General features: G+C 46.9%; 1 protein-coding gene across 1 annotated transcript in view; it reads left to right on the top strand.

Moving 5' to 3' along the window:
* TMEM178B (transmembrane protein 178B) overlaps nucleotides 1-17,688 on the top strand; it is a 408,058-nt gene that overhangs the window by 187,631 nt on the left and 202,739 nt on the right. The window contains exon 2 of the mRNA XM_088448759.1: nucleotides 12,371-12,484. Within this exon, the coding sequence (XP_088304885.1) occupies nucleotides 12,371-12,484 (114 nt within the window). The remainder of the gene's footprint in view (nucleotides 1-12,370; nucleotides 12,485-17,688) is intronic.

Below are 17,688 nucleotides of genomic sequence, written 5' to 3'. Positions count from 1 at the left end.
TGGCCGGTGTGACGCGTTTCAGCGGTACGTCACTGACATATGGGGCAGCTTTACGGCAGGAGCAACAAGTGTCTATATTTATACCCCACGACAGGGCGGAAATTGCATAGAGTGTAAGTAATAAATGCGACTTTTGCATTACCCTATTTGTACACAGCATAATACTTTAATGAAGTGCCCTTTACACCAGAGAGAATAGCGCCATGACCGTGTTTTTAACAAATGTGAAAGTCGCTTTTACTGTATAAAATATGATTAAATACAAAATACACAAACAAATTCAATTAAAGAATAAATTAAATACAAACATTTGAAAATCAAACGAGAATCATCTGTTCTGTCACATTCCAAAATGTAAATAGCGATTAAGTAACGTGAATAGACGGCTGCAACTTCATATAATACAGAAGCCACATTGATGAATGCAGTCCTATCAGTGGGAGGGGTCAATCTGCATTCGGCCAATCAGAAGCAGCTGCTTATTGTCATCATTGTGTGGTCATTGCTCCAGTCCTCCAGCAGCCGCAAGAGCTGTGTCTCCTGACAGGTGTAAATGCAGAATACATTGTGGTAAGAAGCTGCTCCTCTATGCCTGGGGATGGCTCATAGTGCGAGGGCACCGTGGGGGGCATTCAAAAAAACGTTGAATGAGTGAAATTATGTCTCTCGTTAAGCGACATATTTATTCAAAATTGTGATATGCCCCCAAACTTTAATATTCCTGCTTCTCGTATCACAGAGCTCCACGACAGACGAACAAGGTCCTTTCCACAGGGATCCATGGGTTCACGAGTGCCCACTAATAGGAACTAAAGGAAGCACATATAGCACAACACCGTACCTTAAAGCTGTAAAAATCGTTATTATGAAATAAATAACTTATTTCACACGATTTAGATGAAGCTGGGACAGGAAACCTAGGGGCCTATTCATCAACACTAAAATAACGGTTTTAAGGACATTTTCCTTAATTACAGGGTTTTTTTTAGTATTCATTAACACTGATATCTGCTGGTTAAGTCTGCCTATGTTCATTTCCACACTCCCCGTACATTAGTACATTAGTATGGGGATGTAGAAATTAGGCTATTCATCAAATTCTGAAAATTATGTATTTTTGGAATTTGATGGTGTTACTATACGTCACTCTCAGGTGGCGTATAGCGGGTGACACTCCTTCGCTCCCTGGTCCCTTCTCCGGCTCCAGCTGCTGCTCCGACACTGTGTTCTCCCAGCAGAACACAGTAAAGTTAGAATTTTTTTTTTATATATATATATATATAATATATATATATATATTTATTTAAACTTTACTCTTTTCTCCTCTTCAGACAGGAGATCGGGGTCCGCGGCTGCAGCTGCCAGGTAGGTGGGGCACAGGGAGGTGAGCGGAGGGGAGGAGGGGGGGGTGGGTTGGGGGGAACACAGAATTACCGCAGCTGTAGGTAGTGCTGCGCATGCGACGATTTTGTGAATGTAACGGAGCATACGCATCACTGATTACAGCTGCGGTAAGTTAGTGCAGAGAGGGAAAAGTATGTATTTCCTAAAAAGCTGTCATCGCAAAAATGACAGCTTTTCGGAATAGATACTTATGGGGAGGAGGAATGATGAATTCCTCCGGTAATTAGGTAGAACTCCATGCCAGTTCTAAACTTAATTACCTCCATCGATTTGTTATTTAAGATGAATAGGCCCCCTAGTCTGGCTACAGTTGGTCTGTTCCTTTAGATGGTCTAATGCCAGCGGGTGGGATGTACTAACCTTAAAAATGCTGTCAAAGCCCAGAAAACTGCCATTTTTGGAGGTTTGCCCCAATCCCCGTATGCATTTAAGTGGCCCATAGCTAATATCGGAGATATAGAAGCCCATAAAAGCCTATGGGCTTCTTACCATAGAATTTCCCTGAGAGGATCAAAAGGCACATACAGCATGCAGTAAGACTCCCAGAAGTCTGCTCTTATCGGAAGTACTGTCCCCTGCAAAATAAGTCCTGCATATGGCCGTTTATAAACGCCGGTATGTATGCGATAATGGGCGGGATGTATCACATGATGCTTCAGGTACTAATTAAATCACGAGGTACTCAAACATGGCTATCATTAAAATCTGGACCGTTGGCGTGCCTTGAAGACAGAACTTGGGAAATACTGCTGTAGCATATATTCTTCTTTTCCTATATACAGATATTGGGGGCTTGGGACTCCCATTTCCTCTTGTTACCATTCAATGAGTTAGACACTGTGTTACACTGGCTCTAACTGGCTACATGTTGGGCTAGCAGCAGCTGTATGACCTCAAATCTCTTAGAAGCAAAGTTTTTGTATCTCCTTAATATTCCACAATGGTCAGGATACCGGTGGGCACTATCCCACCTGACGATATCCCGACACTGACATCCCGACATGGGACTAAAGATAGGCGTCGAAATCCCGACGCCTATCATTAGCCCTACTACAATATCCAAAACCCGGCATATCGAATGAAGGTAAGTCGGGTGTTTAGCGTTTAGCCAAGGGGGGGGGGGGTTAGGGACCACTGGGGGGACTTAGGGTTAGACACCCCCCCACAGTAGGGTTAGGGTAGGGAAAGGGAGGGTTAGGCTCCACTTGGGGAGGTTGGGGTTAGGCACCCCCGGGAGGGTTAGGTTTAGGGTGCGGGGAGGGGGGGTTAGGGTTAGGCACCACTAAGGGAGGGTTAGGGAGGGGAGGGTTAGGGTACTTACCTGCTGCAGTCGGGATTTTGATCTGTCGGGCTCCCGCTGTCGGAATTTAAACTGCCGGCATTACAGGACTTTGTATTTTGAAGACAGTTTGGAAGCTTTAGATTCTTCTTTTTTTTTTGCTACTTAGAATTTTTTACAGAAAAAAAAAATTGCTTCTGTGAGTCAAACTGTTGAAGCAAATCTCCCGTGAATACAATGGCAATAATGCTGTATTGTATAGGATGTTTTTCCTTTGTTTTAATGGGAACCTTGAGACCCATTTCTAAAACCGTTAAAAAACGATTTTAATATGCACGTTTTATGGAGATGTGCAGGGAATTTGTACTCCGCAAAACAGAATACAGTTTTTTAGAGACGGAAGTGGAACAACTGTTTATCATTGGTTTAAAACCTGCTTATTTGACCATTAACCCTTAGCATTCCGGAGCTTGGCCCTGATAGGATAGCGCATACTTGCCTACCTTTAGGCTGTCCCTTCCGGGAGGGGACAGCCTGGACGACACTCTGTACACAGCAGGTGGGCGGAGCGGGGAGCGTGGCGTCTCGATCACGTCATCGTGGCCCCGCCCCCCCTGTGCAGAGCCCTTAATACAGGCACTGTACTGCGGGGGGCGGGGCTTCGATGGCGCGATTTAATGCGAATAGCGTCATCTGATCCTCCGGACTGCATACTAAGTGGCCGGCAACGGGGGGCGCGGGCTGGCTGTGGCTGGTTCCGGGAGACTTGCCTAGTCTTCCAGGTGGTCGGAAGCGGCACTCGATTTTCGAGGAGGCTCCTGGGCAAAACAGGAGGGTAGGCAAGTATGGGATAGCGCCATCGCCAGAAGACTGCACATGTGCAAATGTGCGCCTGGGACTAGACCCATGGAGCAGTGTGTTAGCGTTACGCTATCACACTGCTTCTAGCTCTTTGCCAGGACTGGCTCTTATAGAAGCCCGTCTTCCAGCAAGTGATTGTTAGTAAATTTGCGTGAAAGTATTCATAATCACTCTGCGAATTTACCTGAAAAATATTTATCACATCCGCATTAAAAATGCGTATCGTGATAAATGTGTCCCTTATTTTTCAATTCACCTGGTCAGGGTTAAAGAATTTCAGTCTCCAAAAACAGTTATCCATAAGTTTTCCTCCCAACTAGTTGAACGGCAGAGGGCCCCCCCTCCAGGACCCCCACCATTTCCCAATACTCACCCACGATGCCTCCTTCACCCTGTGGTCTCTTCTCCCAAGTCTGGAGAAGATTCAGAGTGGTTGTAGCTATGACTGGACACAAGCCATGTCCAGAAGATAAAGCAAATGGATTAAGCTCTACATGTTCTCCAGGCCAACGGGGCAGGAGGAGAACACACTGAGTGGCTCAACTACTTGGGGAAACGGGAATGTTTGGCAAATGTGCATGGGACGCTGGAGTACTGCAGCTTGAGTAAGTTGTATGGTTTATTGTGAAAACATAATAAACCAAATGTCTTATTATATAGCACACATAGGGCCTGATTCAGAGCCGCTCGTAAGCGGCCGCTCGTTCGTTCCGAGCGATGTTTGCCCAACTGCGCATGCGTTCGGATCGTAATATGCATGCGCGAGCCAGTCAGTGCGGACGAAAATCGTTTGTTCGCTAAATAGCGAATGCCTGCTAATATGAGTGACAGAAAGAGGCGTATGTGGGTGGTAACAGGGGAAGGTGCTTGAAAACGGGGAGTGGAGATCAGAACGCAGGCGTGCTTAATGGTACAAACGGGCGTTTTATGGGTGTGCATAATTAATACAGCAGCGTCATTGACCACGTCACTGGGTTATTTTATAGTCAGAACTGCTCGCAAATTTGTGGTAGGAAAAACCAACCACAAGAATAGCGAGCAGCTCATACGCTGGTCGATGTACTCGATTAATCTAATAAATAGCGGACATGAGGTATGATGCGAGCGGCCAGGGGGCGTTTTTATCAAAAAGCGAACGGTTCATTTGAATAGCCACCCCCTTTTTCTGAACGAGCGAGCGCTAATAGCGACCGGCTCTGAATCAGGGCCATATTCCATACCTAGGGATATATTTACTAAAGTACCGGTTTTTCAGAAGTGGAGATGTTGCCCATAGCAACCAATCAGATTCTACTTAGCATTCATCTAGTACTTTCTAGAAGATAATAACTAGAATCTGATTGGTTGCCATGGGCAACATCTCCAATCCAAACTGGCACTTTAGTAAATATGGCCCATTATATTTAGTCCCTGCCCCAGTTAAGCTTACTATCTATATGCCCTAACACCATACTTGCCGACAATCAGCTCCAGCTTTCCGGGAGGGAGCTGATTGTCGGCTAGCAGCGGGGGGCGGCCATTGGGGGCGGGGCCAGTCAGGTTGTTTCTCATTGGGGGTGGAGCCGGGGGCGGGACCGCACCTTTGCGTCATCGTGGCTCCGCCCCCTCTTCACAATGCCGTTATTTTCGGTGTTGTGAAGCAGGTTGCGGGGCCACGATGACGCGATTCAGAGCAAATTGCGTCACCGCCCCCCCCACTGCGGGGGTTTCTAGTTGTTTCAGGGGGAAGGTAGGGAGGGTCAGAGACTTCCGGGAGGCTTGCCTGCCTTTCCGGGGGGCCAGGAGCGGCACCCGAAAATCGGGAGGCTCCCGGCCAAATCGGGAGGGTAGGCAAGGCTGCCTAACACCTACACGCACACATACATACTACGGTTCTTTTCTTGCAGCACACATGGTGATTCTTGCCCATATAATATAACGTCATCCTCGCCACAAGCCCACTGCTTTACGGTTACCTAAATGAGCCCCCGTGGATGTTATTACCGGGCCTCGCCAGAGCCGTAGCTTACAAAACAGATTAGACGAACCGCATCCTATGTCAATATCTTGGGACAGATTTCCTCCTAATTATGTGGAGAGATGAAAGATGGCTGGGTGCCGGAATGGTCAGCTATGGAAATCTGAGCTGATCAGCCGGACTCATTAATAACAGCTAATTCTGTGAGTGGAGAGTTGAACGTTACAGCAGGATAATTATTTATCAATAACGACCTAGGCAGTGTCAAATTAAGTATATGTAGGTCCGGTGTGTTTAAGCTGTAATGGTGATTACGAGTATATTAGATAACAGTACCAAAGCACAACACGTCCGGAGAGTCACATCTATTATGGGCGCTAGCAGTGAGATCATTTTATTTGTGAGTGGAAACAAAAAAGAAAACATTTTGCTTTTATGTGCACAGAATAGTATGGGGCAGGGGCTGGCTGGCAACTTTTAGCCTGGGGGGCAAATGCATGCAGGCGGCCCTGGCAGAGGAGTAGCGTGTAGCCAGGGTGCCCGAAGAATATGCGTGCTACGGCGCCCCCCCCCTCAAGTGTTCCATGGAGGAGGCTGGTCCATATGGGATTAATGTAAGGTAAAAATAAAGATTAGGGCAGCCCCCTGTCGTAGTGCCCATATGCAGTGCCCCCGTGTGCCCCAGGAGAGAGCACCCTTATGCAGGCCTCCAGTAGTGCCCCCAGTAGTGATCCCCCCTATGCAGTGCCCCTTGTGCCCCAGTAGTAAGCTCCTTATATAGTGCCCCCAGTAGTGGTCCCCCCTGTGCAGTGCCCCAGTAGTAAGCCCCTTATATAGTGCCCCTAATAGTGGTACCCCCTTATATAGTGCCCCCAGTAGCAGTCCACCCCCCATGCAGTGCCCCCAATAGTGGTAACCCTTATGCAATGCCCCTTAAATAGTGGTCCCAGTTGTAGCCCCCCCTATGCAGTACCCCCAGTATTGCCCTTTACATATAGCCCCTAGCAGTGGTCCCTCGATGCAGTGCCCCCAGTGGTAGTCCCCTCCCCCTATGTAGTGCCCCTAGTAGTAGTCCCCTCCCCCCTATGCAGTGCCCCTAGTAGTAGTCCCCTCCCCTTGTAGTGCCCCTAGTAGTCCCCCCCTTTGTAGTGCCCCCAGTAGTAGTAGTACCCCCCTTGTAGTGCCCCCAGTAGTAGTAGCCCCCCTTGTAGTGCCCCAGTAGTAGTAGTCCCCCCCTTGTAGTGCCCCCAGTAGTAGTAGTCCCCCCCTTGTAGTTCCCCCAGTAGTAGTAGTCCCCCCCTTGTAGTTCCCCCAGTAGTAGTAGTCCCCCCCTTTGTAGTGCCCCCATTAGTAGTAGTCCCCCCCTGTAGTGTCCCCAGTAGTAGTCCCCCCCTTGTAGTGTCCCCAGTAGTAGTAGTCCCCCCCTTGTAGTGTCCCCAGTAGTAGTAGTCCCCCCTTGTAGTGTCCCCAGTAGTAGTATTCCCCCACCCCCCTTGTAGTGCCCCCAGTAGTAGTATTAGTACTAGTAGTCCCCTTATAGTGCCCCCAGTAGTAGTAGTCACCAGTAGTAGTAGTCCCCTCCCCCTTGTAGTTCCCCCAGTAGTAGTAGTCCCCCCTTGTAGTGCCCCCAGTAGTTGTAGTCCCCCACCCCCCTTGTAGTGCCCCCAGTAGTAGTAGTCCCCCCTTTGTAGTGCCCCCAGTAGTGCCAGACACCCCCCCCAGTAGACACACGTAATATAAAAAACTAAATAAAAAAAAACACTTACCTGAATCCCCGCTCCCGCCGCTGCCATCTGCTCCTCCGTCTGCATTATGGGAGAGACGTCATATGATGTCATGGCGCCTCTCCCATTACCCACTGCGGGAGCCGGAAGATGGAGCGGCTCCTGCAGTGGGCGCAGCAGCAGCTAATGAGAGTCTCACAGCCGGTGGCTGTGTGTTTGTCAGTGTAGCGCTGACCGAACTCCGTCCGGTAGCGCTACACACGTGACACAGACTGCACCGGCCCGCGGCCCGCATGACGCTGCGGCCCGGGGGGCACATGGTACCCTGCCCCCTGGACCAGCCCGCCACTGGTATGGGGGCAGTGAGGGGTGTCAGACTTGCCACATGTTGGAACGATTTTCCACTCTGCTGAATGCCTTGATGTTACTACAATCTCAGCGGCTGGGTCCTTTCAGCTACTTTCAGGAATTGATACAGTTTAAATCAAAAGCTGCCAGGCCAATCCCAGTTCTCTTGGACAAGTTCCCCAATGGAATTGACCACATCCAAAAATCTCACCTTTCAATGGAAATTGTGACTGTCCAAAAAAAAAAGTGGGACAGTAAGCTTGTCTTTGGTCCGCAAGCAAGAATTTCAGTAAAACTCTTTTATAACACTGCTTGTCATGTTAACTAATGTGTGACAACTGAAATAAAGATAACAGGTCCTCTTATTATCAAGGAATATACAAGATACTGTGGAAGTGGGGCCAGGGTGTTAGAAGGTAGCGAGTTGGCGGGCTCAGGGGCACACATGATGAGGGGCACAAGAAAATTAAGTGCTAGAAGCCAGCGGTTCACAAGATAATGGGTTACTAGGAGCCAGGTGTACACAAGATACTGAGGTCCTAAGAGGCAGAGGTACACTATTTATTGAGGTGCTAGGAGCCAGAGGTACACAAGATAATGAGGAGCAAGGAGTTAGTGGTACACAATATAATGAGGTGCAAGGAGCCAGGGGTACACAATATAATGAGGTGCAAGGAGCCAGAGGTACACAATATAATGAGGTGCTAGGAGCCAGGGGTGCACAAGATAATGAGGTGATAGGGGTCAGTGGTACACAAGATAATGAGGTGCAAGGAGCCAGAGGTACACAAGATAATGAGGTGCTAGGAGTCAGTGGTACACAAGATAATGAGGTGCTAGGAGCCAGAGGTACACAAGATAATGAGGTGCTAGGAGTCAGTGATACACAAGATAATGAGGTGCTAGGAGTCAGTGATACACAAGATAATGAGGTGCTAGGAGTCAGTGGTACATAAGATAATGAGGTGCTAGGAGTCAGTGGTACACAAGATAATGAGGTGCAAGGAGCCAGAGGTACACAAGATAATGAGGTGCTAGGAGTCAGTGGTACACAAGATAATGAGGTGCTAGGAGCCAGAGGTACACAAGATAATGAGGTGCTAGGAGTCAGTGATACACAAGATAATGAGGTGCTAGGAGTCAGTGATACACAAGATAATGAGGTGCTAGGAGTCAGTGGTAGACAAGATAATGAGGTGCTGGGAGTCAGTGGTAGACAAGATAATGAGGTGCTAAGAGTCAGAGGTAGACAAGATAATGAGGTGCTAAGAGTCAGTGGTACACAAGATAATGAGGTGCTAGGAGTCAGAGGTACACAAGATAATGAGGTGCTAAGAGTGAGTGGTACACATGATAATGAGGTGCTAGGAGTCAGAGGTATACAAGATAATGAGGTGCTAGGAGTCAGTGGTAGATAAGATAATGAGGTGCTAGGAGTCAGTGGTACACAAGATAATGAGGTGCTAGGAGTCAGTGGTACACAAGATAATGAGGTGCTAGTAGTCAGTGGTAGACAAGATAATAAGGTGCTGGGAGTCAGTGGTACACAAGATAATTAGGTGCTAGGAGCCAGTGGTAGACAAGATAATGAGGTGCTAGGAGTCAGTGGTAGACAAGATAATGAGGTGCTAGGAGTCAGTGGTAGACAAGATAATGAGGTGCTAAGAGTCAGTGGTACACAAGATAATGAGGTGCTAGGAGTCAGAGGTACACAAGATAATGAGGTGCTAAGAGTGAGTGGTACACATGATAATGAGGTGCTAGGAGTCAGAGGTATACAAGATAATGAGGTGCTAGGAGTCAGTGGTAGATAAGATAATGAGGTGCTAGGAGTCAGTGGTACACAAGATAATGAGGTGCTAGGAGTCAGTGGTACACAAGATAATGAGGTGCTAGTAGTCAGTGGTAGACAAGATAATAAGGTGCTGGGAGTCAGTGGTACACAAGATAATTAGGTGCTAGGAGCCAGTGGTAGACAAGATAATGAGGTGCTAGGAGTCAGTGGTAGACAAGATAATGAGGTGCTAGGAGTCAGTGGTAGACAAGATAATGAGGTGCTAAGAGTCAGTGGTACACAAGATAATGAGGTGCTAGGAGTCAGAGGTACACAAGATAATGAGGTGCTAAGAGTGAGTGGTACACATGATAATGAGGTGCTAGGAGTCAGAGGTATACAAGATAATGAGGTGCTAGGAGTCAGTGGTAGATAAGATAATGAGGTGCTAGGAGTCAGTGGTACACAAGATAATGAGGTGCTAGGAGTCAGTGGTACACAAGATAATGAGGTGCTAGTAGTCAGTGGTAGACAAGATAATAAGGTGCTGGGAGTCAGTGGTACACAAGATAATTAGGTGCTAGGAGCCAGTGGTAGACAAGATAATGAGGTGCTAGGAGTCAGTGGTAGACAAGATAATGAGGTGCTAGGAGTCAGTGGTAGACAAGATAATGAGGTGCTAGTAGTCAGTGGTAGACAAGATAATGAGGTGCTAAGAGTCAGAGGTAGAGAAGATAATGAGGTGCTAAGAGTCAGTGGTACCCAAGATAATAAGGTGCTGGGAGTCAGTGGTACACAAGATAATGAGGTGCTAGGAGTCAGTGGTAGACAAGATAATGAGGTGCTAAGAGTCAGTGGTACACAAGATAATGAGGTGCTAGGAGTCAGTGGTAGACAAGATAATGAGGTGCTAAGAGTGAGTGGTACACATGATAATGAGGTGCTAGGAGTCAGAGGTATACAAAATAATGAGGTACTAGGAGTCAGTGGTAGACAAGATAACGAGGTGCTAGGAGTCAGTGGTACATAAGATAATGAGGTGTTAGGAGTCAGTGGTACATAAGATAATGAGGTGTTAGGAGTCAGTGGTACATAAGATAATGAGGTGCTAGGAGTCAGTGGTAGACAAAATAATGAGGTGCTAGGAGCCAGGGGTACATAAGATAATGAGGTGCTAGGAGTCAGTAGTACACAAGATAATGAGGTGCTAGGAGCCAGGGGTACATAAGATGATGAGGTGCTAGGAGCCAGGGGTACATAAGATAATGAGGTGCTAGGAGCCAGGGGTACATAAGATAATGAGATGTTAGGAGTCAGTGGTAGACAAGATAACGAGGTGCTAGGAGTCAGTGGTACATAAGATAATGAGGTGTTAGGAGTCAGTGGTACATAAGATAATGAGGTGTTAGGAGTCAGTGGTACATAAGATAATGAGGTGCTAGGAGTCAGTGGTAGACAAAATAATGAGGTGCTAGGAGCCAGGGGTACATAAGATAATGAGGTGCTAGGAGTCAGTAGTACACAAGATAATGAGGTGCTAGGAGCCAGGGGTACATAAGATGATGAGGTGCTAGGAGCCAGGGGTACATAAGATAATGAGGTGCTAGGAGCCAGGGGTACATAAGATAATGAGATGTTAGGAGTCAGTGGTAGACAAGATAACGAGGTGCTAGGAGTCAGTGGTACATAAGATAATGAGGTGTTAGGAGTCAGTGGTACATAAGATAATGAGGTGTTAGGAGTCAGTGGTACATAAGATAATGAGGTGCTAGGAGTCAGTGGTAGACAAAATAATGAGGTGCTAGGAGCCAGGGGTACATAAGATAATGAGGTGCTAAAAGTCAGTAGTACACAAGATAATGAGGTGCTAGGAGCCAGGGGTACATAAGATGATGAGGTGCTAGGAGCCAGGGGTACATAAGATAATGAGGTGCTAGGAGCCAGGGGTACATAAGATAATGAGATGTTAGGAGTCAGTGGTAGACAAGATAACGAGGTGCTAGGAGTCAGTGGTACATAAGATAATGAGATGCTAGGAGCAAAAGACTCATATCTCCATAGATGGAGAAGTTAAAGGAAATGTAATAATTATACAGAGGATAAGGATTATAGCCATTTGGATATATTTTATCCATTTACACTAATGCAGGAAGGTCTCACTGCAAATTTAAATGCAGATTTAGGATCTGTAGAAAAGCAATGCGATTAATAGGAAGCTATTAATGTTGGTCTGACTAAAAAACATACAAATCCATCCATAAACATAGTGACAGTAGTTTCTGACAGGTCTCTGGATTAATGTAAGAGGTATAAAACCAGCACAAGTCACTAGAATGCAAAATTGGAGACAGTATTTTGAACTCTACAAATATATTGTAAAGTACGATCACATTACTTAACCTGCTCAGCTCTATGTACCACCCTCCAGGCATTGTACACACATCTGATCAATGGCAATAAACCAAAACTGCTTGGTATAAAAAACAAACACCTGACAAAATATAGATAATCCATAAATTGTGTGTTTTCATGATGCATCAAAGTCAATAGCGAATGTCACTGTATTGGATTGTAAATAATAAATGCATACAGTGTTTTTCCCTGCTTTCTCTCGCTGTAAATTCAAGACTCCCTGGATTGGCATTTTATAATGTATATTGTTGTCAAATGTTCCTAACACCGCAACCGTTGAATAGAAATATGTGTGTGGATAACTACATGATACAACATCTGATCTCTTCTGATCTATTTGCATAAATTTGTTTTCATTCTGTGGGAGAGATGCAGCAAGTCTTGGATAGTGATAAATGGGTGATTTAACAATGCTTGGAGAGAGATAAAGCACTAACCAATCAGTGGCTCTCACTTTACAGGCTTTGTTCAAAAAATGACAGTTAGGAGCTGATTGGTTGGCACTTTATCTCTCACCACTTTATCTCTCTCCAAAACCCTTAATGTGTAGAAAGAGTATTATCTGTATATCTGTATGTTAACTAAAAGGAAACTTCTTGTTCTTTACCCAGGGGAGATTGAGAGGTGTTCGTTTATCAAGTATCACTATTCCTCAGCCACCATCCCCAAGAACCTCACGTATAATATTACCAAGACCATCCGGCAAGATGAGTGGCACGCCCTCCGTAAGTACCTCTGTTTTCCCTTTGGTGTGATGCTGAAATTTGGTGACCTTGCTAGGATGTCAGTTGTATTCTGAAGATCACGAGTCACTGCGTGGAAGGCTTGGCCATGTTTGCAGGATGGCCAGTAATGCTGGCTTTGTGTTAAATTTTCTTATTGGCTTGGTGATAGAATGAATTGCTGAAAACATTGGCTTGTGTCCTATCCCTGCGAATGTCCATTTATTTTCCTCGGTACGAACAACTCTGCCTTGAGATTGATCGGGGAGTCCCTACTGTAGCTGTTACTTTGTGCTCTCTAAACGAAAAGGAAGAAATTGTGGTTAGTAGAGAAAATAAAGAAATAAAAAACAGATGTTGGACAGACAATGTCATAATGATGATATATACAGTATAATAGCAAAATCCTATGGAATTGTATACCCTTGTTTAGCATATTCACCATAAGCATTGTGGGCCTGATTCTGATGATAAGCACGTACTACAAGTTGGCACAGCTCTGGACGCGCACAGCGGCTGTACAGTCCTATGCGGCTATACGCCTGTATACTGTGCGATCGTACAGCCCTCTGCCCTCTGGCTGTGAGAGCAGCCATCACCCCTAGTAACGGCACTTACATCTACCCCATGCTAGTTGCAGATGATGCACCTCAGAATAAGTTGCAGCTCTGGCTACACGCCCATGACAAGCCCATGGAGGTGTTTCACTTGCGAATGCTACATTGACACTCAGCAACGCACATTCAGCCCTCAGTAAGGATGGCCATCAGTGCGTTAACCATGGATGGTACCATTGGCGGTTAACCTCGATGGTATGAAACCATTGTCAAGGGAACCATCGATGGTTTCAGCCACCGATGGTCATTGCTCACTAGTCAGCGGGCAAATCAGCAGCGGGGATGGGGTTTTGTGGGTCGTGTCGGGGATGGAGCTAGGTTTTGTGTCACGGTGCCAAGTAGAAAGGGAAAAAACAATGATGATGATGACGGAGAACCATTGGATCTCTTCCATTGATAGCAAACCATCTACCATGGGTGGTTAACCGTCAATGGTCGATGGCCATTCTTAGCCGTCTGTGAGAAACGACTGACATGCGTCCGACTCAGGATCCCTCATAGCTGAGATGCAAGACATGCGCACTTTGCTAAAAATCATAAGATGTGGGCGCCTTCGGACTTGCGTGCAACTCAGAATAAGACCCTATGTGCTGGAGATGGCATCAGTGTTGTATTAATTAAGGAAGCCTGGGAAAGCTTTCGCGCAGGATATCACAGCTAATGTCAAAGGAAGGTGCTTTAAATTGCCAAATTTTAATATCAAGGATATTGAGGTCTTCAGGAAGGAGGCGCTCTTTCATCTACATTGTTTTCCTACACAGATCCTCTACTTGCAAAGTTTGGCGTGCACTACACCAGTTTTTCCCAAACTCATTCCTCATTGAGCACTAACAGTGCATGTTTTCCATTTTTCCTGGTTAGTGCACAGGTGTACTCATTACTGGCTGACACATTTTAAAAGATCCACAGGAGGAGCCAGGGCCGGACTGCCCATCTGGTACTTCAGAAAGACCGATGGCCAGATGGGCTGGTCCGGCGCTAAACCCTGGCCGACAGGCTCCGCCTCTCGGAGCTTTGCTCGGCCGGGATACTGACAGATGGGGGCGTGCCGCGAGGTCAGGCCCCCGTGACTCGCGGCACGCCCCTTTTGAGGTGGGGCCACGCCTCTTTTGCGGGCGCGTAGAGAGACTGCCAGGGCTGCTCAGCAGCCCCAGTCCATCCCTGGGTGGAGCTAATTTATTTCACTTGTTATTCTGTGAGGAGACCTGGAAAACATGCACTGTTAGTGCTCCCTGAGGAATGGTTTTGGGAAACAGTACACTAGAGGGTCACTGCTTATGTCTATGTCCCATAATCTCCCTGTACTACAGTTACAGTACATATTATAGAATGAAAATAAAATGCTGCAAAGTAATTATTATTACACATTTATAACACCTTTTTATTACATGCTCATTAGAGAAATACCAGTGGGAAAATATTGTTACTTAGCCATCAACTTACAACCTGTAAAATGTTCCTGGGCGAGTAATCTTTAATTAGTGATTTCCAACAAAAGAGCAAAGTAAAAAACAAAATTAAACTAATGCATACCTTTTTTTTTTTTGGGTGGGGGGTATCATAAGGTGCCTACACACTTGGCGATGTGTCCGATTTCCCCTTGAACTCTCCCCAGCAGCTCCCCGGCAGTCGTGGCCACGTTTTGGTGTTAAAAAACGTCCAATATAACAAACGATCTGTCGTGCCTCCTAACTATCCCAGTGCATCGTGACTGAGATTGTCAGATCTGCCCTACAGCACGGCAGATCTGAAGATGCGATATGCGACCTGCGGGGACGCGCATTGGCATCGTGATCGTGAGTGGAAACTCGCGATCTGGGTATATTTTACACGATTTGTCGTCACGATTCGTCGGAATCGGGCAAATCGTGTCAAAAATCGCCAAGTGTGTAGGCACCTTTAGTTTTTAAAGACAATCTAGTGCAAAGATGACTTTTTAAAGGACAGTTTTGTTTTGAAATCCAAGGGGTATATTTACTAAAGGTCGATTTTGATCAATTTAAAATAGATGAAAATCGTTCAACATCAATGTTGTGTTTCTGGGGTCCCAGGAGCACAACATCGATGTTGATTGACTTTAAATCGATCACCTTTAGTAAATATACACCCAAAATCTTTTTTGTTCGGCGCGACTTCCGTGATCCAGTGCAGGGGCCTGCGAAACGCTGATTTTCACAGAAATAAAACATTTGCTTAAACATTTTGATCATTTATAGTTTGGCCTTTCATAGTCACCACACAACAGCTGCGGTCTCCGTTACTTCAGTACTGTAACTCGAAATTATTTTTCCAGAAGTCCGATTTCTAATGCTAATACATTAACTGCAAAAGTAGAAATCTCAAGGTGCCCTTACACGGTGCGATAAATCAGCCGATCCGACAGATTGGTGCGATTTGGCTGCTCTATCGTACCATGTATGGGCATGATATCGGATAGTGCGCGCACCTGTGGAGTCGAACATCGCACAGATTAGTAAATAGATCAACAGGTGACTTGGTCTGTTTACTAAGCCTTGGGTGGAGCTAAAGTGAACGGAGATAAAGTACCAGCCAATCAGCTCCTAACTGCCATGTCACAGGCTGTGTTTGAAAAATGACAGTTAGGAGCTGATTGGCTGGTACTTTATCTCCGTTCACTTTAACTCCCATCCAATGCTTAGTAAATAGACTACTTGTGTCTGATTCATCGGGGATCAAAACTGCAGCTGCGTACGCAGACCGAGCTATTGTTAGCCATTGCGCATGCGTATAAGCTGCACTGCGCGTGCGCGGCAATCGCACTGCGATTACGCACGCAGATAGGAATCCATCGCAGAGTGAGTGACAGGCTGTGAGAGTTTGGTAGTGGTGATGGGGGAGTGGTTGGAAAAACACAGGCGCGCCTGTCCATGGGAACGCCGTTGGATGGGCGTGCATAAATTAGCCACTGCGATTGCATATACAGCCTGTGTACTCACGGCGTGTGACGAGACTTGCAATTTCTGCAACGGGTCAGACCTGCTGTAATTGTGCGTGAGGGACCGATGTTACTGATGTATACGCAGGACTGCGAGGTATCACGGATGTGAGAAAGCAGCAGTGGGCGTCTCTATGCTGGCTGAGCGCAGGCAGACATTAGCATATTTTCACAGCTTCATTGCGTGCGATTACGCAGCTGCGATCTGTGCTGAATCAGGCCCTTAATTAGTACCTGAGTCAATTTGGTTTAACCTCTTCTTCTCCACCATGGATATCTCTAAAACCTGAATGGTTGGGGAGCCTTGAGAGCTGCGTTTGGGTACCTCTGATATAGACCGTGATTCTAAGTCGCACTCAATATCGATGTGACTGGGAGGAGGCTATTCAGATACACAGAGATGCAGCGTCTTAAGGGCGTGTTTTGGGAGTGTCGCGGGCGTGTCGCTGAACTGTTTGCGCACTTAATCGCTAACATTAGCATCCATACCCTGGCGGAGAATCTGCACCTAGCAGGGGACTGGTACAAATTTAGATGGTGCGTCCGAAGTTGGCGTCCTGGCACATTTCATAGGCACGCTTGTACACCAGGCAGTGGCGTCACAAGGCGGGTGCGGGGGGTGCGGCCCGCACCCGGGTGTCACCCGCCGAGGGGTGACACCAAGGTGCAGGATCCCCCTCAGTGACAGGAGCCGGGTGCTGCACTATAGCATTAAGTGCAGCACTCGGCTCCTGTCAGTGAGGGAGCCGGCACTGCCCATGCCCGCACCTCCTGCACCCCCCGCCGGCACCACCGTGACCCCATTGAAACCTAATGTATAATTTTGTTAACCACGGCCACGGGCCGGGTTCGCGCCGCGAGGCCACGCCCCTCCCGAAGGCCCGACATGCGAGGCCACGCCCCCGACACACACCCTCCCGAAGACCACGCCCCCATTTCGGCAGGTGCCGCGCGCATGGCGTCCCTCCCCGCACCGGGTGTCACCGTGGGGAGGGACGCCACTGACACCAGGGGAAGGGCTGATGCTAGCATTAGCATAAAGTTGCAGACGCCACTATACAGCAAAAGGCGCTAAAGCAGTCGCAGCAGCGGGTGACTCAGTATTAGGCCCCTAATGTGCAATATATATTATGATTGATGTGGGGAATTTCTGTCTGTACAAGGTATTCCAGGACTGGATCTGAGGATCCCTTAATCAGGGGAGAGGTATGAAACCTGAACAATACAAGTGAAGAAGTTGCCCTTTAGCAACTCCGCTTCCAGCTAACATTTGTCAGGTACACTATAAAATGCTAGCTGGAAGCTGATTGGTTGCTTTGGAAATCGTCTCCACCTGTCCTCTCTAAGGGGTCTATTTACTAATCAGTGTTATGAGACAGAGTGAAAAGTGATAAGGTGCCAGCCAATCAGCTCCCAACTGTCATCTCACAGGCTGTGTTTGAAAAATGACAGTTGGGAGCTGATTGGCTGGCACCTTATCACAGACTTATCACTTTTCACTCTGTCTCATAACCATACTTGCCTACTTTTGAAAAAGCATTTCAGGGAGATTGTGAAAGCAACACCTATGAGCACGGCGGTAAAGTGGGCGTGTACTGCTACATCTGAGAGGCGTGTCATAAAATTGATTTACA

The sequence above is a fragment of the Taudactylus pleione genome, unplaced genomic scaffold, assembly GCF_031769625.1.
Source record: "Taudactylus pleione unplaced genomic scaffold, aTauple2 ptg000465l, whole genome shotgun sequence".
Taxonomy (NCBI): Eukaryota; Metazoa; Chordata; class Amphibia; order Anura; family Myobatrachidae; genus Taudactylus; species Taudactylus pleione.
Note: the sequence above shows the minus strand (reverse complement) of the source record. Positions and strands in the feature narration are given on the sequence as shown.